Here is a 25,217-nt window from a genome sequence, read left to right on the forward strand (position 1 = left end):
AGTGATTATAATGGCATTAAGTTAATGTTAATCCATTATTGCATTATGAAAGTCATATTCCTTTTCAACTTGCAATTCAAAGATTGTATAGTTTATGTCTCGCCTTGAATTTGTAGTCAAAAAGCGAGACATAGGTATGCAGTTTCCAGCGTCGGCATCGTCAACAATGTATTAGTTTGTGATTAGGTCTGGTTAAAGGTGAACCACTAGTGGTTGGTCAATGATATTTGGTATGCAGTTGTATTAGCACTGGCACATCTCATTTCCATGAAGATTATTTGGCCCTGTCCCCTCAGTTATGGTCTATTGACTTTGAAACTTTTGCTTAGTGTACATGTATTAGTTTGTGATTAGGTAAGTTTATGGGGAACCACTAGTGGTAAGTCAATAATATTTGGTATGCAGTTGTATAAGCATTGGCATATCTCATTTCCATGAAGATTATTTGGCCCTGCCCCCTCAGTCAAGGTCTATTAACTTTGAAACTTTTGCTTAGTTTACATGTACTAGTTTGTGATTAGGTCAGTTTATGGGGAACCACTAGTGGTAAGTCAATGATATTTTGTATGCAGTTGTATAAGCATTGGCATATCTCATTTCCATAGAGATTATTTGGCCCTGTCCCCTCAGTCATGGTCTATTGACTTTGAAAGTTTTGCTTAGTTTACATGTATTAGTTTGTGATTAGATAAGTTTATGGGGAACCACTAGTGGTAAGTCAATGATATTTGGTATGCAGTTGTATAAGCATTGGCATATCTCATTTCCATGAAGATTATTTGGCCCTGCCCCCTCAGTCAAGGTCTATTGACTTTGAAACGTTTGCTTAGTTTACATGTATTAGTTTGTGATTAGGTCAGCTTATGGGTAACCACTAGTGGTAAGTCAATGATATTTGGTATGCAGTTGTATAAGCATTGGCATATCTCATTTCCATAGAGATTATTTGGCTCCGCCCCCTCAGTTATGGTCTATTGACTTTGAAACTTTTGCCTCATTTACATGTATTAGTTTGTGTTTAAGTCAGTTTAAGGGGAACCATTAGTGGTAGGCCAATGTTAATTGGTATGCAATTGTATAAGCATTAGCACATCTCATTTCCATGGAGAATATTTGGTCCCGCCCCCTCAGTCATGGTCTATTGACTTTGAAACTTTTGCTTAGTTTACATGTATTAGTTTGTGATTAGATCAGTTTAAGATGAACCACTAATGTTAAGTGAATGATATGATAGCTCTCTTTCCATTTTGAAATTTTTTTGTTATTCTTCTTTTGTTAGAACTTTAACCATCTGATTTAAAACAATTTTTGCACACATAGCACAGTCACACTAATTCATGTATATTTGGATTGTTTACTCTAGATTATTTCCAATCACTATTGTTGGGATTGATAAAAGGAAACTCCCTTTTAATTTTTAACCGGATTTTCGAAAGAAAAATCTGTTATTGATTTGGGGATGTACGGCGGGCGGGCAGACGGGCGGCTGCCAAACAGTGTCCGTTCATTAACATGAAAACCCTTTGACGAAATCTTTACAAATTTAGATATGTTGTTTCTTGTGACTAAATGAAGGTCAAGTTAAATTTTCACGATTTTAGATGTTCTCGTTGTTGAGTTTTAGACCTTTCAGTAGCAAAATTTATTTTTATTATATGAACTTGAGTTATTTCCCCTTGAACAGAAAATAATAATTTATTTCTTTGTCATTTGGTCTCTTGTTAGATTTTTTTTTAATTTTGAGGCCTGTCTTCAAATTGGTCCACATTTAGGTCCAAAGGGTCCAAAATACAACTTTTTATTATTTAAAAAAAAATTGAATTCTTGGTGATCTTTGATATGCTAAATCTAAGTGGTATTTCTAATTTTAGAGAACTATTTTTGCTGTTTACTTCACTGGTTCATGGAAATAAGTTTTGAGTTATTTCCCCTTGAACAGAAATGGTTAAGTATATGGATTTTAGTCTATTAATGATTGTCTCTGTTCAATTAATTTTAGTCATTAGTTGTCAAAAATTTCTTTATAACTATTTTTCTTAAGTCGTGTGTTATGAAGGTAGTTGTCGCAGTTGTTATGTGGTATTTTATTTTTGTTGTGTGTGTTGATGTTTAATTTTTATTTGATCCTGATTGGGGGTTCAGATTTGCAAATATCATTTTCATTATTAATTAGATAATAATTTTAAATATTCAATCACAATCCAAATTCAGAGCTGTTTTAAGCTTAAATGTTGTGTCCATACTTGCTCAACTGTTCAGGGTTCGACCTCTGCAGGAAAATCCGGTTTGCTGTCACTCTGACAGCCTCTTGTTGAAAATTTTCTGGTTTGTGGAGACCAGATATAATTTGCTATTTTAATTGACAAATTCTGAAAGTAAATTTCATGTATACACTTACTTGAGTTTGCATGGAACTATTTACTTGAAACTTGAAACTTGACTCAATTGTTTGAAATAGTGAAAAATTGTGAAAAAAACTGCATATTCAATTTGAAAAAATACATGTACTAAGCAAGACAAGATCTACAATCTAGTCTACATGACGTATGCATCTTAGAGCAGGTGTTTCCCTTTAATGACTATTCTTACCATACAATATCCTGAAGGGTTATTCTTTTTTTTTATAGCTAATGGCTTGAATAGAGTTATCATTTCTATTCTTATAAGGAAAAATTACTTTGCCAGCAGGTTTATTTTTGGGGCATAGAGCATTAAAGGCTTACAACAAAAACTGAGTTGTAGTTTTGCATGGAACTTAATTGAACAATACAGGTTTTTCTAGTTATTAATCCTGTAAATAGCATTTGGTTAATTTCAGAGCAGTCTTTAAATTGATATATTACCGCCTCGGTGGTATAGTGGTAGTGTGTTCACCTCAAGTGTGGAAAGTTGTGGGTTTGAACCCTGGCCGGGTCAAACCATTTGTAGTAGCTGCTTCTCAGCTAAACATGCAGCAATAAGGAGTACGAGCAAAGGCTAGTCTGCTCAGAGTCAGAATAATGCGTCCGGATGGGGTGACATATCTACCTGCGAACTTTTACATTGTGAACTAGCATGTTAAAAACCTGGCTCAATGTGTCGGTTTAGTACAAAGCAGGGTTCATATCTGTTTCTCATTATCATGTTCTCCTCCTAAATATGTATTTAATTTGCCATTGGACGTTAAACAGCAATGCATTAAATTGATATATTTGTAGAATGGTTATTTACATGAATATAATCTTGAGCCTCTAGGAAATATATTTTTAGAATCATAGTCATTTCGTACCATAACCATTTCGTACTATAATAAAAACCATTTTGTACCATATGGAAGATGATAATGTATACCATTTCGTACCTTATGGAAGATTATAATGTATACCATTTTGTACCATATGGAAGATTATAATGTTTACCATTTTGTACCATTGTATTCTAATTTTGTCTCGCCTTGACGGAGTCAAAAAGCGAGACATAGGTATGCTGTTTCCAGCGTCGGCAGCGGCGTCATCAATGTATTAGTTTGTGATTAGGTCTAGTTCGTGGTGAACCAATAGTGGTAAGTCAATGATATTTGGTATGCAGTTGTAGTAGCATTGGCACATCTCATTACCATGGAGATTATTTGGTCCCGGCCCCTCAGTCAAGGTCTATTGACTTGGAAACTTTTCATAGTTTACATGTATTAGTTTGTGATTAGGTCAATTTATGGGGAACCTCTAGTGGTAGGTCAGTGATATTTGGTATGCAGTTGTATAAGCATTGGCATATCACATTTCCATGGAGATTATTTGGCCCCGCCCCCTTAGTCATGGTCTATAGACTTTGAAAATTTTGCTAAGTTAACATGTATTAGTTTGTGATTAGGTCAGTTCAAGGGTACCATTAGTGGTAGGCCAATTTTAACTGGTGTTCAGTTGTATAAGCATTAGCACATCTCATTTCCATGAAGAATATTTGGCCCCGCCCCCTCAGTCATGGTCTATTTACTTTGAAACTTTTGCTTAGTTTTCATGTATTAGTTTGTGATTAGGTCAGTTTAAAATGAACCACTAATGTAAAGTCAATGATATTTGGTATGCAAATGTATTGGCATTTGCAAGTTTCATTTCCATGGAGATTATATAACCCCACCCCCTAATTATAGTTCATTGACTTTGAAACTTTTACATACCGTTCCTACTCGCTTATTAGTCGGAAAATTGGGAGTAAAATTCATAAACCAGAGAGGGGGACAGACTAATAGACGAGATCTAGCGACCAGAGGAAAAATCCAAGCTTGAGAAAAGTGGTCAGGAGTGAATTTCCTGGTCAAAACTACGTTTTTGATTGCCAAACCTACATAAATCAATAAATAAAAAGTTTTTGTTGAAAATAAATGACTACAATACTGTCTTTGTGTTTTATTTGTTCTTTGGTAAACATTTTCTGCAAATTCGTGTTGAAATTCTACTGTTTCCGGTTTGTGTATTGATTTTCATGGTCACATGGTTTTCCTATAAACCCAAAAGAAGAGCCAAGAACCAAAAATGAAAAGGAGATAACAATGTACCAAATATGTGAAAGGATGTTTTCAGCGGAGTTATTGTGTCATTATTGTGATATCATGATATCAATTCAATGCTTATAAATCATATTATAATCAAAAAATAATTTTAAGATTCATTCCCAAAATCAAAATATTATTCATTAAAGTGTCTCAGGTAAACAAAAATTACAAAATTGATTGACAAGCCAATATAATCCATTGATAACCCCAATTAAGAGACAAAGAGTTGTATTTACTAAAGGTGTGAAAACTATCAGTGATAGGTAAACAGATGACACTAATGAGTTGGAGTTAGTTATTTAAATATTTTGATTAGCTTCACTTAATTTTTTTATACGAATACGAATACGAAAGTTTTATTTTGATTCGGTTCACATATAACAATACAAACATAAGCTCTTAAGAGCTTTTTACCGAATATAAGGTAACACAAACACAACATTAAAACACACAACATGCAGACAGGATATATAACAGCACAGTCATATCGAAATACATGCAAAGCACTTTTAAAATACATATCTAAAGCCAAAGCTGAAGCACAACTAAAAATTAAGCACAACTAAAATTAAGCACAAATAAAATATAGCACACATGCAAAAATTTAAGGCATAATAACATGTTAGAGCAACTTCTAAAATATGATAAAGCTTATCTACAAGCAGAACAACAACATTTTGAACCATTCCAAGACTGTATAAGGCTCTTAAATTGAGAAAAACTGTTTTCAGTCCTGAAATGGTCAGGTAGGCTGTTCCACAGAGTAGCAGCTGCAAATTTAAAACTTTTCTTACCAAACTGTGTAGTTTTTACATGTGGTATATCCAGTATATTACTATATCTGAAAGAATATTTACAATCTTTTATATTTAATAAATCATGTAAACAGACAGGTGCTAATTTATTGACTATATTAAAAGTTTCAATTGCCATAGATCTTTGTCTTTTAATATGCAGTGAAGGCATCTTAGCCTTTTCAAGCAACTGTTGATATGAGCTTGAATGGTCTTCGTACACAAACCTTAGTGCTCTTTCTTGCACTTTTTCTAATTTTTTTGAATTTTTCTCGGTACAAAAATGCCATGCCAAAGGGCAGAAATTGAAGTTTGACAAAATAAATGTATGGAAAATAGTAAGCTTACTTAGCTTGTTCAGATAAGCTCCCAAACGTTTCAAAATATTTAGTTGCTGAGATGCCTTCCTGCATATTTTACCAATATGAATATCAAAATTTAGCTGATAATCTATGTCAATGCCAAGTAATTTGACAGTTGACTCACACGAAAGATCAGCACTTTGGATACGTATAGATGGATTTTTGTTATATGTCTTTTTCCCAACTGCTAGGACCTGAAATTTGTCGGGGTTTGCCTGCATTTTATTTATTTTGAACCACTCAATAAGTTTGAGTGATTCAGATTCCAAAGTAGAAATCAAAACATCATAATCAGGACTACAGTAAGATAAAGTATTGTCATCTGCATAATTATACAAAGTTCCATTTTTTATAAATAAGAATATATCATTGATAAAAACATTGAATAGTAGGGGGCCCAGGATAGAACCCTGGGGAACCCCCTTATGAATGTCAGCCCAACTGCTAAGAATACTATTTATTTTAATTTTAATCCTTTAATCATCACAATATAATAAGAATTATGAAGTGTACATGCTCATTTAACACCGAGTTATGTATGCTGTGAAAAATATTTTCATCAAGTGTTGATTGACTTTTTTTCAGGTTCATATTGGTTTATATTCGCTTTTCTCAAACAATAGGTTGTTAGTCATACCCTACAAAATCATTGATGCATTACGTAAACAACACATGGCTAATCTAACATTTGAACAGTGAACAAAACAAGAGAAATGAATACATCTTTATTATTAACAGCAATATAAATTATCATGATGAGCATCAACTAAATTCAAACCAAACAAACATTAATGCAGAAATGAGTATTATTCCGGGATTTGCATTGGTTTTACCGGCGTTCAGTTACTGTCAGCTGAAAAAAAAATGCCCAAATTTTGTCCGACTTATACGAGGGTCAAGACTAAATCCTTAGAATTTGGAGCTGAAAAGGGCCCCCGACTTATAGTAGGATCGACTATTAGGCGAGTATCTACGGTAGTTTACAAGTTAATGTTTGTGTTTAGGTTTGTTTAAACGGAACGATTTACGAAAAGACAATGGTATTTGGTTTGCAGTTGTATTAACATTGGCACATCTCATGTCCATGGAGATTGTTTAGCCCTGTACCTTCAGTCATGGTTCATTGACTTTGAATATTTGCATAACTTACATGTTAAAGTATTGCTATTTTAATTTCAACATTTGCATTATCAAAATAACAAATAGGCGAGACATATCTCTGTGTTAACAGTTTATTATATGTATTCATAATTCAGTACTGAAGGTAAGTTTCCCTATGTTTAATTGCCTACCATTTGATAGAATGTGCGTACAGGAAATATCTTGATTGGAGATGAGAAAAGGACCCGAATTTAGTTAAAACTTTCAATACCCTGTTTTTTGTCATATGATTGATTGGATGTAATTACTGTCTAAATGGTGTATACTTCACAAGTATGATATGGTAAAGCTCAATTTTCATATGGTACGAAATGATACAGCATTTTTTTCCTTATGTTACGAAATGGTACATTTTTTTTTCCATATGGTACGAAATGGTTTATGTTCATGGTATGAAATGGCAAATTCATGGTACGAAATGGTTATTTTAGGTACGAAATGACTGGATACTTATTTATACTGCTGCCATGACAACTTGTACTTTCATATACTTATCAGTTATTTTGTATTATTTTCAGGCATGGTTGGTTCAACAAGCATTGCACAACATGGATTACAGAACAGAGCTCCTCCACCATTATACAACAGTATGACCAGAACAAACACAGCCCCACAATTAAGAGGACCACCGCCATTGTTAAATGTTTCAACATTAAGACAGCCACCACCTGCTCATTCCAATAAACGACAACCACCACCTGCTCATTCAAACCAACCAAGTTATATGGTGCATCATAACATTAACCAAATCAGACCTAACATACCCCTCCGACACACCAGTGGAGAAACAATAAGATTGACAAATCCATTTGAAAATGAGATAAATGTTCCTTGTACAAGAACTTCACCTCATCTATCACCAGATATGTTCATATCTCAAGCTGGAAATATATCTACTCAAATGTCTGCTCAAAGCATTAATTCTACTTTACCTTCAAATGTGAACAGTAACAATGTGTCTCAGCGGTTAGTTTCACAACAATCAAACCTAGATCCAAGGCTGTTTCACTCATCATTGTATCATCACCATCTATTCCCTCCATTGGGGTACATACCTCCAAACTTGCCTGAAAATAGTCTAGTCCCAAATATGATGCCAAGAATGCCACCACAAAATCCATACACAGAATTCAACATTCCTCGACCCCAGTTTATGAGCAATCAGGATCCACCATTTATCAATCAAACAGAACCAACAGAGGCCTCAGATAAATCTGTGATGGGAAGATGGTATAAACTCCCCATCACAGATTTGGTTTCTGAAAAGAAAGACCTGATAGAGGAAGAAAAAGAACGTATTCATAGACCATCCAAGCCAATATCTCATTCTAGCTTGGAAAATGTGGTTAATAAGCTTGTTAAGAGACATGAAACTGTTTCTCCGATTTCATCTGTTGCCTCTCAATTCCCAGTATCAAGAGAAGACGCTATATATGGTCCATTGACAGGTAATGTCTTGTTACCTCCTTCACCAAAGGAACAACACAAAGGTCAATCAGTTGACACAATAAGCCATGAAGGTCAGTCAGTTGACACAATAAGCCATGAAGGTCAGTCAGTTGACACAATACGACCTGAAGGTCAGTTAGTTGACACAATAAGACCTGAAGGTCAGTCAGTTGACACTTTAAAATGCCAAGATATTTGTTCTGATGTAATTGCTTCTGAAAATTCTAAAACAGAAGAAGGAACAGATAGTCACCCTATCCAAAAAAACAAAGAGGAAATATTTGATGATATTGGATTATACATAGTGAACACTTACAGTCTAGCCAGCAATGATGTCAGTTCTAAAACAGAAAACAACCTTGAGAATACCCAGTCAGCAGAACAGAATCAACCAACTCAAAAGAGAATACCACCACTGAAAATTAAGCTGCCTTTTAGAAAGAGCCCAAAGAAAAAGAGATTTGGTAATTCAAGGAAATCAAAATTTGTCAGTCCTATTAAATTGGTTCTCAACAAAAATGGCAAAAAACAAATAGAAATTAGGAAACCAAAAGCATTTATGTTTGATCAGTCTAATTCTAGTGAAAGTATAGCTAGTAGCTCTACAACAAATGCTATTGACGAGAATGTTGGTAACAATTCAATATCTTCAACACTGAATCCAAGTGATAGTGGAAAATCATTAGGTGATGTTGTTGAAAAAGTGAAACAGAAAAGGCAGAGAAGGAGGTCAGCAGTATTGATCGATCAAATGGGAAAAGTTCTAAGTTCTGAAGAAAATGTACAAGTGAAAACGACAGAAAAAACAGAAACTGTTATTGAAAATAATAAGCAGGATAAGGAAGAGTCTGAAAATGCTGAAAATGTTATTTCTGGTAGTGAAAACATTGATGTACCAATGCTATCATCCTCTGAAAACATAGTATCTAGTGAACAAATCGCACCTCCCTTGAAAGAACCAAAAAAATCAGACAGTTTAAGCAGGGAAGAAAGAAATAGAGAATTAATTGAAAAGAATTGGGTTCACATTGAAGCAAAACTAAAATTAGTAGAAAAAAATCTAAAGAACAAAAGTCCACAAAAGAAGCAACCATTGCCATTAGAATCTAAGACTGTTGAGAAAACACCAAGTTTGAAAAGGAAATCAGTTGAAATGAAACCCGATAATAGTAATAATGAACCTGTTTCTAAGAAAAAGTCTCCACTGAAAGAAAAATTGTTCAAGTCACCTTCAAAAAAGATCAAAAGTCCCAGAAGTACTAAATCTCCAAACAAAAATGCAAAACAAGACAAGGTTACTCAATCTAGCTTAACATGCTCAAGAGAAAGTTCTAAATCTGAAGAGGGAAGTTCGACACCAAAATCAGGAAGAGGCAAAAAGGGAGGTAAATCTAAAAAGGAAAGCCCTAAAAAAGACAATAACATCTCAGTTGACATTAGTGGGAATCCTAGTAAAAGACGTAAATTAAGTGGCACAGTAGACAAAAGATTGTCTGATTCAAAACTTTCTCCCACATCTGCCTCTCTTCAATCTTCTAGTTCTGTTGAGGAAAAATTATCTTCTGGTGATGTGATAGTTGTTGGAGAAGATAGAATAAGTGGTATTCCAAATGAACAAACACAGGATATAACTGAGTTAATTTCATCTATAACTTATCCATCATTTTTCATTACTTTTCATGGTAAAAGAGTTTTATGTCTAAATTCCTCTTCTGGCAAACTATTATTAATGAGAGAAATTTTAAGAAGGAATTTTAAAGATGTTGTAAATAAGAACTCACAACATGATACAGACATGCAGAAGCAATTTAAAACTGTTTATTTGGCAAAGGAAAGAGACTTGAAAATCTGTTACAATGAAATCCCAGAGGAGCATAAAAACTTAGCTGTCAAATATTTAAAAGCCGAAAAATTGTTGAAAACACAGAAAATGCCAGCACATCTAGGTGTGATAACTCTTGAAAATGCTTTAAGATTGTACCATTATATGAATGGTACAAAAACTTGTTCAATGAACTGTTTAGAAATGTGGTCCCCAAAGGAATCAAACAATATACCAGGAAACTCAGATGAAGGATCCGTGGATCCACTTTCTGTTCCTAACAACACCAATAAATCAAAAGAATTTAAAAGCAGAGGCAGAAAAAACAACAGTGGGTATGATAGCGACGAAACCATAATTTATGAAGATCAAAGTGGGCCACCATCCCAAAATCAAAACACAGACGAAGAAAATAATGACAGCAGTAGATTAGTGTTACGGGGAGGGGTGGCAGAATGCTACCAGGCATACTTTAGGTATATTGTTGTGGAAGGTGAAAAGTTTTATCCATACGAGGACTTATTGTTAAAATTTGGCAAAATAGCCTTAACACGTGCATTACAGAGTAAACTTCCAGAAAAGTTTCTGGCTTATAAATGTAGTGAGGTTGAGGCAGATTTCCTAAATAAATTGGAGGACTTATTACCAACTTTAAGTATAGAAGCAACTCTGTTAGAGGAATCACTATTTCAAAAAGTGGCAAGTACTGTAGAAAGTAGTAACATACATGGTGAAGTGGTTGATTTAACAGTTGATGACATGGCAAATGAATCTAGAATGGACAATGATGATATTAATCTATCTCAAGATGATTCTATTATCGAAATCAGTTTTAATTCACCGCAATCTCCTCCACAGTGTGAAGAAACAAAACATATCATCTGTAATGAAATTGCTGAAAATAATGTAGAACCTACAAGCGTTGATACTCCAACTGAAATTCCACAACTTTATCAAAGTCCTCCAACAGAAGACACATGTCTACAAAGTACAGACATAAAACTTAATCAAACTGAAAAAGCTGTTTGTGATTCCACAACAGATGGTTCTCATACAATTGAGGAAAATAACAATGATGGCAATTCATCAAGTGTGATAATCGGGAACAATGACTTAGCTGCTATGTTAGCTGAACTTGAAAGTGAATTTGGCAGTTCTTCTGATAATGGAATAGCAACAGATATCTCTGCTGGATCTGCTCTTCGTAAGTATTTTAATAATGACATATCAATATATACATGTTCTTATAATGACATGTCAACAGATATTTGGCTGGATCTGCGCTCAGTAGATATGTTCTGATAATGACATGTCAACAGATATTTGGCTGGATCTGCTCTCAATAAGTTTGTTCTGACAGTGACATGTCGATAGATATTTGGCTGGATTTGGTCTTATTATGTTCTAACAATGACATGTCATCAGATATTTGGCTGGATTTTCTCTTAAAGTGCATGCTCTGATGATGACATGTCAGGAGATATTTGGCTGGATCTGCTCTCAGTAAGTACATGTTCTTAAAATGACATGTCAACAGATATTTGGTTGGATCTGCTCTCAGTAAGTACATGTTCTGATAATGACATAGCAACAAAAAGCCTACACAATACTTTTTAGGGGAGAGGGTTTTTATAGAAAACAGAAATGAAAAGTTAACAATCTATAGCAAATGCTCACAGTTCAACTTGTTATAATTCATTGAAAACTAACTATCAAAATAAGTTGAATTTTGAAATTAGATAAATGTTAGTTGATGCAATCAAACTAAATGGTAAAGAAAAAGCTCTTTTAAGATGAGAGACCTAAAAAAGAATGTGTGTTAAATATAAACAATGGTTTGCATAGAATAGTGTAAACATTTTTTTATGCAACAAGAAAAAAAATGTCAAATTTGAATTACCAGCAATTTGTCAACGGCAACATTTTATTAAACTCTTTATACATATTGAAGCCCATAAAAACCTGTTTCACAGCTACCATTCCAGTTTTCATGTTTCCATGACATTGAAGTTAGAATAAGATTATTGTATTTGTCAATTTATGTGATACTTTGATGATTGAAAGGATAAGAACAAAAAATCTAAAGTAAAGGTATAAGACTGGGTATGATAAGGACAAGATTTGGCATCCACTTTTTGGCAATGTTGAAAAAGATAGTCTAGTTCTAAAAGATGGAAAAATTGTGACAGAGGCTGTAGGAAAAGTAGCCCAAAATTTAGCAATGGTTGAAAAACATCAATATTTAGTTAGTTTCTATATAATACAATTGAATATTAGCAGCTTCATGTCTCTATACCACAAATATAATAAAGAAGGGTTCAGCAAATATGATTATCACTTTTTGTGCATCATAAATTTAGACTTGGTAATATTTAATCCTCTTTAAAACAAATATGTTGATTTTTGCCAGTCTTATTTTCTATTTGATGATCTGCCACTTTTTAGCTCACCTGACCTGAAAGGTCAAGTGAGCTTTTCTCATCACTTTGCGTCCGTCGTCCGTAAACTTTTACAAAAATCTTCTCCTCTGAAACTACTGGGCCAAATGCACCCAAACTTAAACACAATCATCATTCAAGTATCTAGTTTAAAAAATGTGTCCGGTGACCCGACCAACCAACCAAGATGGCCGCCATGGCTAAAAATAGAACATAGGTGTAAAATGTAGATTTTGGCTTATATCTCTGAAACCAAAGCATTTAGAGCAAATCTGACGTGGGGTAAAATTGTTTATCAGGTCAAGATCTATCTGCCCTGAAATTTTCAGATGAATCGGACAACCCGTTGTTGGGTTGCTGCCCCTGAATTGGTCATTTTAAGGAAATTTTGCCGTTTTTATACGACCGCAAAAATTAAAAATTTTTTGGTCGTATATTGGTATGACGTTGGCGTCGTCGTCGTCTGGCGTCGTCCGGCGTCGTCCGAAGACACATTGGTTTTCGCACTCTAACTTTAGTTTAAGTGAATGGATCTCCATGAAATTTTACCATAAGGTTCAATACCACGAAAGGAAGGTTGGGATTGATTTTGGGGGTTATGGTACCAACAGTTAAGGAATTAGGGGCCAAAAAGGGGCCAAAAATAAGCATTTTTGTAACTTCCAGACAATAACTTGTGTGTAAGTGTATGGATATCTCTGACATTGTACCACAAGGTTCCATATCACAAAGGGAAGGCTGTAATTGATTTTGGGGGTAATTGCCTCAAAATTTTAGGAATAAGGGGCCAAAAAAGGGGCAAAAAACAAGCATTTTTCTAGTTTCATGACAATAACTTGTGTGTAAGTGTTTGGATATTTCTGAAATTGTACTACAAGGTTCTATATCACAAAGGGAAAGCTGGAATTGAGTTTGGGGGTAATTGCCCTAAACGTTTAGGAATTGGGGGCCAAAAAGGGGCCAAAAATAAGCATTTTTCTAGTTTCCAGACAATAACTTGTGTTCAAGTGTATGGATCTCTCTGAAATTGTACTGCAAGGTACCATACCACAAAGGGAAGGCTGGGATTGAGTTTGGGGGTGATGAATCATAAGGGGGTTCAAAAAATTGGGGGGGGGGATTTTTTTTCTTTTCTTTTTTTCCTTTTTTTTTTCTTTTAAAATTTTCCATTTTAAGTTGGTTATTTCTGATTTATATTTAAAAGCAAATAATAATGATATGGTAGGAGATACACACCAAACAGGATGTGTAAATTATTATATAATAAGTATTGTGCAATAGCAAGAAATTTTCAATTGCACAGTATTGCACAATAGCAAGAAATCTTCAATTGCACAGTATTGCGCAATAGCAAGAAATCTTCAATTGCACAGTATTGCACAATAGCAAGAAATATCTAATAGCACAATATTGCGCAATAGCAAGAAATTGTCAATTGTACAGTATTGCGCAATAGCAAGAAATATTCAATTGCACAGTATTGTGCAAAAGAAGATACTTCGTATAAATTGCTTATTTCTTGATCAATTTCAATGGGGTTTTATTCTTGAATTCTTGGGGTTCTTTAATATGCTGAATCTAACTGTGTATTAAGTTTTTGGATTTTGGGACCCGTTTTTTAATTGGTCCACATTGAGGTCCAAAGGGTCCAAAATTTAACTTTGTTTGATTTCATCAAAAATTGAATTATTGGGGTTCTTTGATATGCCGAATCTAACCGTTATTTAGATTCTTAATTTTTGGTTCCGTTTTCAAATTGGTCTACATTAAGGTCCAAAGGGTCCAAAATTAAACTTAGTTTGATTTTAACAAAAATTGAATTTTTAGGGTTCTTTGATATGCTGAATCTTAACATGTATTTAGATTTTTGATTATGGGCCCAGTTTTCAAGTTGGTCCAAATCGGGGTCCAAAATTAAACTTTGTTTGATTTCAACAAAAATTGAATATATGGGGTTCTTTGATATGCTGAATCTAACCATGTATTTAGATTTTTGATTTTTGGGCCCCGTTATCAACTTTGTCCACATTGAGGTCAAAAGGGTCCAAAATTAAACTTTGTTTGATATCATCAAAAATTGAATTCTTGGGGTTCTTTGATATGCTGAATCTAACCATGTATTTAGATTTTGGATATTGGACCATAAAAGGTGAATGTCCAATTTAAAATTTTTAAGTTCTTAGACCACATTCATTCTGTGTCAGAAACCTATGCTGTGTCAAATATTTAATCACAATCCAAATTCAGAGCTGTATCAAGCTTGAATCTTGTGTCCATACTTGCCCCAACTGTTCAGGGTTCGACCTCTGCGGTCGTATCAGCCTGCGCCCTGCGGAGCATTTTATTGGTTATTATCTTGAATATTATTATAGATAGAGATAAACTGTAAACAGCAATAATGTTAAGCAAAGTAAGATCTACAAATAAGCCAACTTGACCAAAATGGTCAGTTGACCCCTTAAGGAGTTATTGCCCTTTATAGTCAATTTTTAACCATTTTTCGTAAATTTTTGTAATCTTTTACATAAATCTTCTCCTCTGAAACTACTAAGACAAATTTAACCAAACTTGTCCACAATCATCATTAGGGTATCTAGTTTAAAAAATGTGTCCGATGACCCCGCCTGCAAACCAAGATGGCCGACATGGCTAAAAAATAGTACATAGGGTTAAAAGCAGTTTTTGGCTAATATCTCTGAAACCAAAGCATTGAGAGCAAATCTGACAAGGATAAAATTGTTCATTAGGTCAAGATCTATCTGCCCTGAAATTTTCAGACCAATCAGGCAACACGTTGTTGGGTTGCTGCCCTTGAATTGGTAATTTTAAGAAAATTTTGCAGCTTTTGGTTATTATCTTGAATATTATTATAGATAGAGATAAACTGTAAACAACAATAATGTACAGCAAAGTAAGATCTACAAATAAGTCAACATGACCAAAATTGTCAATTGACCCCTTAAGGAGTTATTGCCCTTTATAGTCAATTTTTTACAATTTTCATAAATTTTGTAAATTTTTGTAAATTTTTGCAAAATATTTTCCACTGTAACTACTGGGCCAAGTTCATTATAGATAGAGATAATAGTAAGGAGCAAGAATGTTCAGTAAAGTAAGATCTACAAACACATCACCATCACCAAAACACAATTTTGTCATGAATCCATCTGTGTCCTTTGTTTAATATGCACATAGACCAAGGTGAGCGACACAGGCTCTTTAGAGCCTCTAGTTTTTAAGAGATGCTTTAAAAACCAGTTTTATATCTTTCAGAGTTTATGACAGAGTCGTTTAGTAATTCCAGAAATATGATTGAGACATTGCTGAATATTTGGAAACATGGTGTGTGTGGTAGATATAGTATGTAGAGCAAATTGTAATATTTACCCATTCAAAACTTATTTCAACCCATGATGCCCAAAATGTCGCTTAGACTATCTGAATAGCATATTGCAACATTAAATGAAAATATAAGTACTGTACATTCAGAAATTATTGTGTTCATTTATTTTTGCAATTTTTGAAGAATAGACAAAAATGTGAGATTTAATATCTTGATTTTAGGAAAATCTGCAAACAGATATACCTGTATGTATCAGACATGTCAAATATCAGATGCTAGTTTTTATATGCGCGTTTACAGGAAGTATTATGGGTATACCGTTGTCCGTCCGTGGTCAACATGTCGGACAATAACTCAAAAACGCTTTAACCAATTTGCGTGAAACTTTGGTGAATTGTTTATATCTATTGACGTGAGCTCCCTTTTGTTTTTTATAAATTTTAGATTTACGTTTCTGAGTTATGGGATTTTATTCATTAAAAAATGGGGATTTTCCAGTTTTCGGACAATAACTCAAAAACACTTTCACCAATTTGCAAGAAACTTTGGTGAATTGTTTATATCCATTGATATGAGCTCCCTTTCGATTTTTATAAATTTTAGATTTTCTTTTCCGAGGTATGGTGGTTTATTCATTAAAAAAAGGGGGATTTTCCAGTTTTCGGACAATATCTTTAAAGTGCTTTAATAAGTTTTCATGAAACTTTGATGACTGGTTTATATCTATTAAGATAACCTCCCTTTAGTTTTTCATAAATTTCTGATATGACATTGAGAAGTTATTGAACTTTATTCTTTGAAAATGCGACGGGCGTATCATGAGCTCATGGTGCAGCTGTTTATTATTATTGGGATCCTCATCGAGTCTCATTATTCGCATTAATAAAAACCTCGCAATAATTTCTGAGTTTACAGTACATGTATATAATCCTAAGACAACATTTAAGTCAAATCATATCTTATAAAATGTTAAGAAATGGTATTTTCAAGTACATTAGTGTAAGACACCTGAGTGATGTATATAAGAATGAACAACACTTTGAAATTTAGGTCATATTTCTTATAACAGGAATACATTATTCTTTGGAAAGTCCAAATACAATCAGGATATGTTGGGATCAGATGGGATAACTTGAGAGCAAGCACTCCTATATGTAATTAAATGAAATATCATTTTTCCAAGAACTTAGAAGTACAGTTAGAATTTTATTTTTAATTAGGGTTGATGTGAAGTTTATCATCATTTGTTAATTTTGATACTGTGAATTCAAAAAAAAAAATTTTCTATTACTTTGAAGATAGGTTTTGCAAATTTTTTCTAAATAACTCACATATTCAAAATATTTATCATAATGATTATCCTTATGCAGCACTTCTTGAAATAGCAATACCTTACCTTACATTATGTCCATTGTTCAACATTCCCTTTATCTACTGCATGCATAAATCTCTAAATCTAAAGTATATTTATTGCTTGACTAGAAATAAGAAAGATAAATTATTAACTCGCACAACTTTTTTTTTCTGATGGAAAAGGTGTTGAATTATCAGAAAGAGAGACAACTCCTACATTACTTCAACGTTACATTACTTCAACGTTGTACTGATAAGTCGTTGAGAGATCAACAGTTTATTGGTATACAGACCCCCGGAGAGGGTGAAAAACTGAAAGTACAAAATAACAATCATAAGCATACTATTAAGGCAACACTTATACAATAAATGTCAAATAGTAGTACATTCACAAAGAAAATGGTTATACAGTTCAATACAAGTAACTCTTGTACACTACACTTCGAAATACAACATAAATATATCAGAAAAAGATTGCACACACGTATCTAAATATGCAAGAAAATTGAAAGGTTGCATTTGTCATTGACTGTACTCTTCATACCACGCACGATATAAATTTTACACACGTTGAGACTGTGCGGGACTGTATTTCAAGAAAATTCGAGCGTGACCCTTGTCTACATCAATAAGACACAAAAATAAATCCTCACATGTGGGATTGACAAATAATGAATGGAATTTAAGGGGGAAATGCATACATAAAAAATACAAACAGTACTGTATATTCACAGCGGCAATATTTACTCATGTCGTGTGTAAATGAACACCAATAATCAAATATGAAGTTGCATAAAATGTGTAATTAAACAATATACACAACGATATAAAAAATGAGCACAAATATAAAAGGTTAACTTACTCTAGTGGTGGATAAAACTTCCAAGTAGAAAAACAACGTGTTTCAGTTTTGACAATAATCGAGGGATTGATGAGACTGGGGAATGAAATGATAAGAAAGGGACGACATGGTCAATTCGGCACTTAGTCAAAACAGTACACTCCTCCTCTGATTTCTTTATGAAATCACTACATTTTCAAAATTAAAAGATAATGTCATATGACAAATTAACATGTGTTTCCCTAACAATGTTATACAAATTGTTCGTGTATTAAATGTGATTGAATAAAACACAATGTCACTATTATAGTCAGTCAGCTTCAAGGAGAGTAACCAATTCGGTAATTGGTCTGGAATAAGTTGTGCGCTTTCCGTCTTTGACTATGGCGACTTCCACTTTACGAATTTTGCCATCCGAGCTTGGAAATACCCTGTCCACAAGTCCTACGGGCCATGAATTACGTGGCGCATCCTGATCTTTCATGAGAATTAAGTCACCAACTTGTAGATTACGACGGTCAGTTTGCCACTTTGTACGAATCTGAAGTTCATGAAGATATTCGGATTTCCATCTACGCCAAAACTCTTCTGCTAATCCTTGTGCGCATTTCCATTGAGCTTTCAACATATCCTTTGGACCGAATAAAGGAAACGGTTTCACGTCTGGTGAAGTTTTCATCGTAAGAAGTGACGACGGACTCAAAATACTGGGACACTCTGGATCAGTCGAAACTGGTAGTAACGGTCTATTGTTTATGATGGCCATAACTTCAGCCATGAGAGTAACAAGCATTTCGTGTGTAATTGTCCTACTTTTGTTTTCCAATAACAAGCCGTCGAGTATCCGACGAGAAACACCGATAAGTCTCTCCCATGAGCCGCCCATATGATGTGCATATGGTGGATTGAATTTCCAGGTAGTTCCGGATTTCAGTAAGAATTCCTTGATTGGTCCTTTTTCGACAAATTCAGGGTCAATATTGAGCTCTGATGTTGCTCCAATGAAATTAGTTCCTCGATCAGAACGAAATTGTATGATAGGACCTCTAACTGCAATTACGCGTCTCATAGCGTTGATGAAAGACGAGGTTGACATGTCTTCTATCACTTCGATATGCACAGCGCGTGTGGTCATGCATGTAAACAGTAACGCCCAACGTTTCTGGTTGGCTGAGCCTCCTCTAGTTTTACGAAATACGACGGACCATGGACCGAATGTGTCCACGCCGACATAAGAGAATGGTGGACATGGGCTAAGTCGATCTGTTGGGAGATCGGACATTTGTTGCCATTCAAGTTTTCCTCTGAGCTTCTTACAAATTATGCACTTGTTGATGAGAGTTGAAATAGAACGTTTTGCACTAATAATCCAATAGCCTCCGGCACGGATGGCCCCTTCCGTCAACTGTCGGCCTTGATGGTGTATACTTTCATGAAAATGATGAATAATAAGTGACGAAACATGGTGGTTCTTTGGAAGGATCACAGGATGGTGCGACATGTCTAATGAATCATTTACAGGAGCCTGTTTGAGCCTTCCTCCTACTCGTACGAGTCCATCTGAACCTAGTATAGGAGACAGCTGAGCCAACTGGCTTTTTGATGTTATGCTTTTACCTTCTTGAAGCAACTTAATCTCGTCGGAAAAGGCATCCTGCTGAACTGAACGTAGTATTAAGTTTTCAGAGTCTCTTAGCAGATCGGGCGAAATAACTCCGTCTTGGTGCAGTTTCTTACGAATTACCGATTTTATAAAGGCAATGCTTCTAACGAGACGTGTCCATTGAGAAAACCTGTCGAATCTACTACATCCTAATGAAGTTTCATTGCATTCGATTTGGAGTTCTGTTTTCTTACAGCTAACTGATGGACGAATTTCTTTGTCATTTTCTGGATCTTCTAGTAAGTGATCGTGTTCATCCTGTTTGTTGTTAGTCAAGAGCATGTCGGAGCCCTTTATCCAAAGGCTCTCTGGAAGATCTATCGTGCTGATGGACCTAGTAGCCAAATCAGCTGGGTTTTCATTGGTAGACACATGAGACCACTGATTAGGTTGACATGAAGAACGAATTCGACTGACTCTGTTACCAACATATATGTAGAAGCGTCTTGTTTCGTTTGTCAGATATCCAAGTACTACACGACTGTCTGTATAATAATAAAAATCATCTGGGTTGATATCTAATTGATCTCGAATAATGTCGGAAAGCTCTGCTGCTAAGACTGCAGCACACAGTTCCAGACGGGGGATTGTGTGTCCGTGAGACGGGGCAACTTTGGCTTTCCCGAAAAGAAAGCTAATGTTAACAGTATTTGCACTATACAATTTAATATATGCGACAGCTGCGATTGCATCTTCAGAAGCGTCTGAGAATATGTGAACCTCCCGTTTAACACTATTGGCGAATGAAGGTCCATTGTACTTTCTAGATATACACAAATTTTCAAGTTCGCTCAATGAATGTACCCACGATTCCCATTGCTGATTCAGTAATTCTGGAAGTGGATCATCCCAATCAATAGTAGATGAAGATGAGAGCATTTTACGCATGAGTAATTTGCCTCTAATGATAACTGGTGCAGCAAAGCCAATTGGGTCATACAGACTGTTGATTGTTGAAAGAACTCCGAGGCGTGTAAATGGCTTGATGTTGGAAGACACACTAAAGGTAAACTCGTCCAGTTCTGTGTCCCATGAGAGACCTAAGCTTCTCTGCATCGGGAGATCTGCCGATCCAAGGTCAAGGTCCTTGAGATTTTTGGCAAGGTCATCTGAATGAAATGCTTCTAGCACTAACCTGCTGTTAGATGCAACTTTATGCAATCTAAGTCTACCGTTTTCGTATAAAGTTTTCTTAGTTCTTTGAACAAGATCAATAACTCCCTCTGGAGTTGCACAAGAGGTAAGTCCGTCATCTACGTAAAAGTCGTTGCTAACAAAGTCTTTCACATCAAGTTCAGCGCGTTGGACAGTTTGTCTCAGACCATACGTAGCCACTGCTGGGGACGGACTGTTTCCGAAGACGTGTACTAACATCTGATATTCTGTAAGTGGTTTTTCAAAATCGTTGTCCTTGTGCCACAGGAAGCGCAAGAAACGTCTATGTTCATCTATGACTCTGAAGTTATGAAACATTTGTTCGATATCAACGGTAACGGCGTAAGCCTCTTTCCTAAAACAGAGTAATATTCCAAGAAGGCTGTTATAAATGTCTGGACCTTTCAACAAGACGTCGTTCAAAGATAGTCCATGATGTTTTGCAGAAGAGTCAAAAACTACTCTTACACTCTCTGGTTTCCTTGGATGATACACTGCGAACATAGGCAAGTACCAGCACTCAGTACCTGGCGATAGTTTGGGTGCTATCTGGGCATGTTCTCGATCAAACAGTTTCTGCATAAAATCTAACACTTGTGTGCGCTTTACGGAGTTGCAACGTAAATTCATATCAAACGATTTAGCTCTACGCTCTGCAATTTGTTTGTTGTTTTCTAAAGAAGGTTTGTTGGGTTTAAAAGGTAGTGGAGCGATCCAGTGTCCATCATCTTGTTTGAAGAATCCCGATGACATTATATTCAAAAAGGTTTGATCCTCTATTGACACACCTTCCTTTTCGTCTAGTTTAGTCTTGTCGAAGATTGGGTCTAATTTAACTGACATCTCGCTATCACACGGAGACAATAAAGTAGGTCGTCCGTTGCCTAGGATTACAGTTTTATTTACATTAACTACTTTTTGTCCATGAAATCTACCAAGACATACATTGCCTACAATAACCCATCCTAAAGTTAAACGCTGTGCATACGGTACTTCGTCAGCTCCTACACGGTGTTCAATAACATGGTGTGCTCTAATAAGGTCACGGCCTATTAACATCTGTATTTCAGACTGATTGTCAATGTCAGGAATACAACTTGCTATGTCCATCATGTGCGGATAACTTGAAGCTACAACAGATGAGGGTATTTCCTCCCGATTGTTTGGAATGTCATTACATTCGATTATTTCAGGTACGTTAAGACAGAATGATCCGTCAAGCGATGCTAACACGTATCCGGAAGCTCTTCGTCCACTAGTAACGAACCTTCCTGCACAAGAAGCAAGTACATATTCGGTTTCAGTGTCGTTTTCTCGGAAGAAGTTGAAGAAATCTGACGTTGCTAAAGTCCTGTTACTTTGGTCATCGATCACACAGTAAACAGTTTTGAAATGATCTGGTCTATCAGAGTGATATACTTTGGCGAGTACTATCTTAGCACATGATTTACTGGTATTGTGTATCGAGTCACATATTTTGGTGCATTTGCTGCTAATCTGTTCCTTAGAATTCTCCTCCTCGTGCTTTTTCTGGGGTTCGGCTGTAATATCTACATGTAAGGCTGACGGATGGTCACGAGAACAACACACACTGCATTTGACATCCTCTTTACACTTGTCACGGAAATGTCTCTTAGGTCCGCAACACTTGAAACACAAACCTTTCTGCTTAATTAAATCAAGTCTCTCTGACAATGGTTTAGCACGGAAACCACGGCACGTGTTAAGTGTATGATTAGTTCCATGGAGGGGACACACGTCCTCATTTTGCTTCTGAATAGGTGGTCTATTAACACTTGTGTCCAATGTCGGTTTTAATGCTTGAAACTTGCGCAGGACTTCGAAAACGATTTTGTACTCTCGTTTGTCTAGATGTGGTCGGTTTGGTGTCTTGATTGTCATATAAAAATCCAGGGTCATTACGCACTTTAGCAATGTTTTGCAAGAATGGCACAAAGAAGGAGAATGGCGGATATGCTCCATGGTTTTTTGACTTATAACCATTGGCAGTAGTAGTCCATTTTTCTTGAATACTGTAAGGTAATCTGGTTACAAAACGATTCACACCTAGAGACGAATCAAAGTAAGCGAATGTGGTGGCAAACTTTTCATCTTTGCGAATAGACTCGATCTCAGCAGCTAAGTCCGCTAACTCGTAGAGTTCCTTTCGGTTATTGTTTGAAAGTTTCGGGAAGTTAACTATACGTGAGTGAAGTGACGACTCTATCATCTCTGGACTACCGAATCTAGCATCTAAGCGTTCCCATATAAGCCGCACTGCAGTATCCGGATTATTGGCATTAGCACATCTAATGTTCTGAGCATGCTGTTTTGAGCTTGGTCCCAAATACTTTATTAGAAGGTCCAACTGTTCCAAAGGATTTGTATCTAACTCGGTCATTATGTGTTGAAAACTAATTTTCCAAGATGAGTAATGTGAAGGTTGGTCATCAAATGATATGAGCCTAGATGTAATCAAGTCTTTCTTTACCATAAACTTGGCCAATTCTTGTGCTTCGTTCCTCTGGGTCGGAACAAAAGGTCGTGCTATTGGATTCAATGGTCCTAAAGAATGAACAGGAATGTTAACACTGTTTGCTTGAAAGTCATTTTCGGTCAAATGAGAAGCATGCTGTGAGCGCTGTTGCTCCACAAATTCTGCTGTACGTCGTTCTGTAATGTTATGTGTATCTGGTACTTTAGAACTATGGTACTTTCTTTCAGATATCCTGTCTACATCGGCATACTGAACTACCGGATTAGCAATTATTGGTGGTTCATAACTTTCACCATAGTCATTAGGATCATAATTCAAAGCCTTCTTAACGGCTTGCAATCCCGACTCAGCTTCGTCGACTTCTCGCTTCATAGAGAGGACGTTTCTCTCTGCTTTGAGTGTAGCTTCGCGGTGCAACAGTTCTGCCTCCTCTTTGGCATATTTAAGTCGTGTCTTTGCGGTTTCCAGTTTCACAGTTTGTTTAAGAATCTCTGATTGAGCACTAAGTGACGAGTTTCTTGTTGACCCAGTATGACGGGAACTATGATGGGAGCTACGACTTTTAAGAGTTCGTTCACTATCTTGTTTGGATCTACTAGGTAGCAATTCACTAAGATGTTGTTTGACGACGGATATTTTGGCCTTTAACGCATAGAATGACACTTTAAATGATGCATGCTCGATTTCACTTTCTTTTGTCCTATATGATTTTAAGAAATCAAAATATGTGTTAGCTTCTTTTTCAAACTTTTCTGATAGTTTTGAAATTTCATCTCTGTACGTCGACGCTGTGGAGAGGTCCACCACTGGATTATCTTCTACGTCTAGTATAATAGCGTCGATATCTCTCTTAATAGTTCTAATAATGTATTGATGTCGTTCATTAGACTGTTGGAAAAGGTGATCTCCATCAGATGTAAGTGTTCTAGAAGTTCTTAACTCTCTTTCAGAAACGGATTCTGACTGTGACATGTTGAATCTATCTTGGGTTTATGTCTATAATGTAGATTTTTCACTGTACTGATAAGTCGTTGAGAGATCAACAGTTTATTGGTATACAGACCCCCGGAGAGGGTGAAAAACTGAAAGTACAAAATAACAATCATAAGCATACTATTAAGGCAACACTTATACAATAAATGTCAAATAGTAGTACATTCACAAAGAAAATGGTTATACAGTTCAATACAAGTAACTCTTGTACACTACACTTCGAAATACAACATAAATATATCAGAAAAAGATTGCACACACGTATCTAAATATGCAAGAAAATTGAAAGGTTGCATTTGTCATTGACTGTACTCTTCATACCACGCACGATATAAATTTTACACACGTTGAGACTGTGCGGGACTGTATTTCAAGAAAATTCGAGCGTGACCCTTGTCTACATCAATAAAACACAAAAATAAATCCTCACATGTGGGATTGACAAATAATGAATGGAATTTAAGGGGGAAATGCATACATAAAAAATACAAACAGTACTGTATATTCACAGCGGCAATATTTACTCATGTCGTGTGTAAATGAACACCAATAATCAAATATGAAGTTGCATAAAATGTGTAATTAAACAATATGCACAACGATATAAAAAATGAGCACAAATATAAAAGGTTAACTTACTCTAGTGGTGGATAAAACTTCCAAGTAGAAAAACAACGTGTTTCAGTTTTGACAATAATCGAGGGATTGATGAGACTGGGGAATGAAATGATAAGAAAGGGACGACATGGTCAATTCGGCACTTAGTCAAAACAGTACAAACGTTATTTACAGGTGTAAGCCACATAAATTTATAA

At 35.4% G+C, this 25,217-nt stretch overlaps 1 protein-coding gene and 1 long non-coding RNA gene across 5 annotated transcripts in view; one reads left to right on the forward strand and one right to left on the reverse strand.

The window, feature by feature from the left end:
- LOC127732944 (uncharacterized) overlaps window positions 1-25,217 on the forward strand; it is a 44,384-nt gene that overhangs the window by 12,391 nt on the left and 6,776 nt on the right. For 2 of the 3 annotated variants that reach the window (XM_052242151.1, XM_052242153.1), the window contains 2 exons: window positions 7,367-11,323; window positions 15,831-15,917. In XM_052242151.1, the coding sequence (XP_052098111.1) occupies window positions 7,367-11,323; window positions 15,831-15,917 (4,044 nt within the window). The remainder of the gene's footprint in view (window positions 1-7,366; window positions 11,324-15,830; window positions 15,918-25,217) is intronic. The other variant, XM_052242152.1, reaches the window with a different exon arrangement.
- LOC127733008 (uncharacterized) lies at window positions 17,515-25,174 on the reverse strand. Of its 2 annotated transcripts, none has more exons than XR_007996564.1 (2): window positions 25,042-25,174; window positions 17,515-17,565 (listed from the first exon to the last, which is right to left on the reverse strand). It is a non-coding gene; the product is annotated as an uncharacterized LOC127733008 (long non-coding RNA). The 2 variants fall into 2 exon arrangements; XR_007996563.1 differs by lacking the exon at window positions 25,042-25,174 and adding an exon at window positions 18,116-18,880.

This window comes from Mytilus californianus, unplaced genomic scaffold (genome assembly GCF_021869535.1).
Source record: "Mytilus californianus isolate M0D057914Y unplaced genomic scaffold, xbMytCali1.0.p SCAF_3, whole genome shotgun sequence".
Lineage (NCBI taxonomy): Eukaryota > Metazoa > Mollusca > Bivalvia > Mytilida > Mytilidae > Mytilus > Mytilus californianus.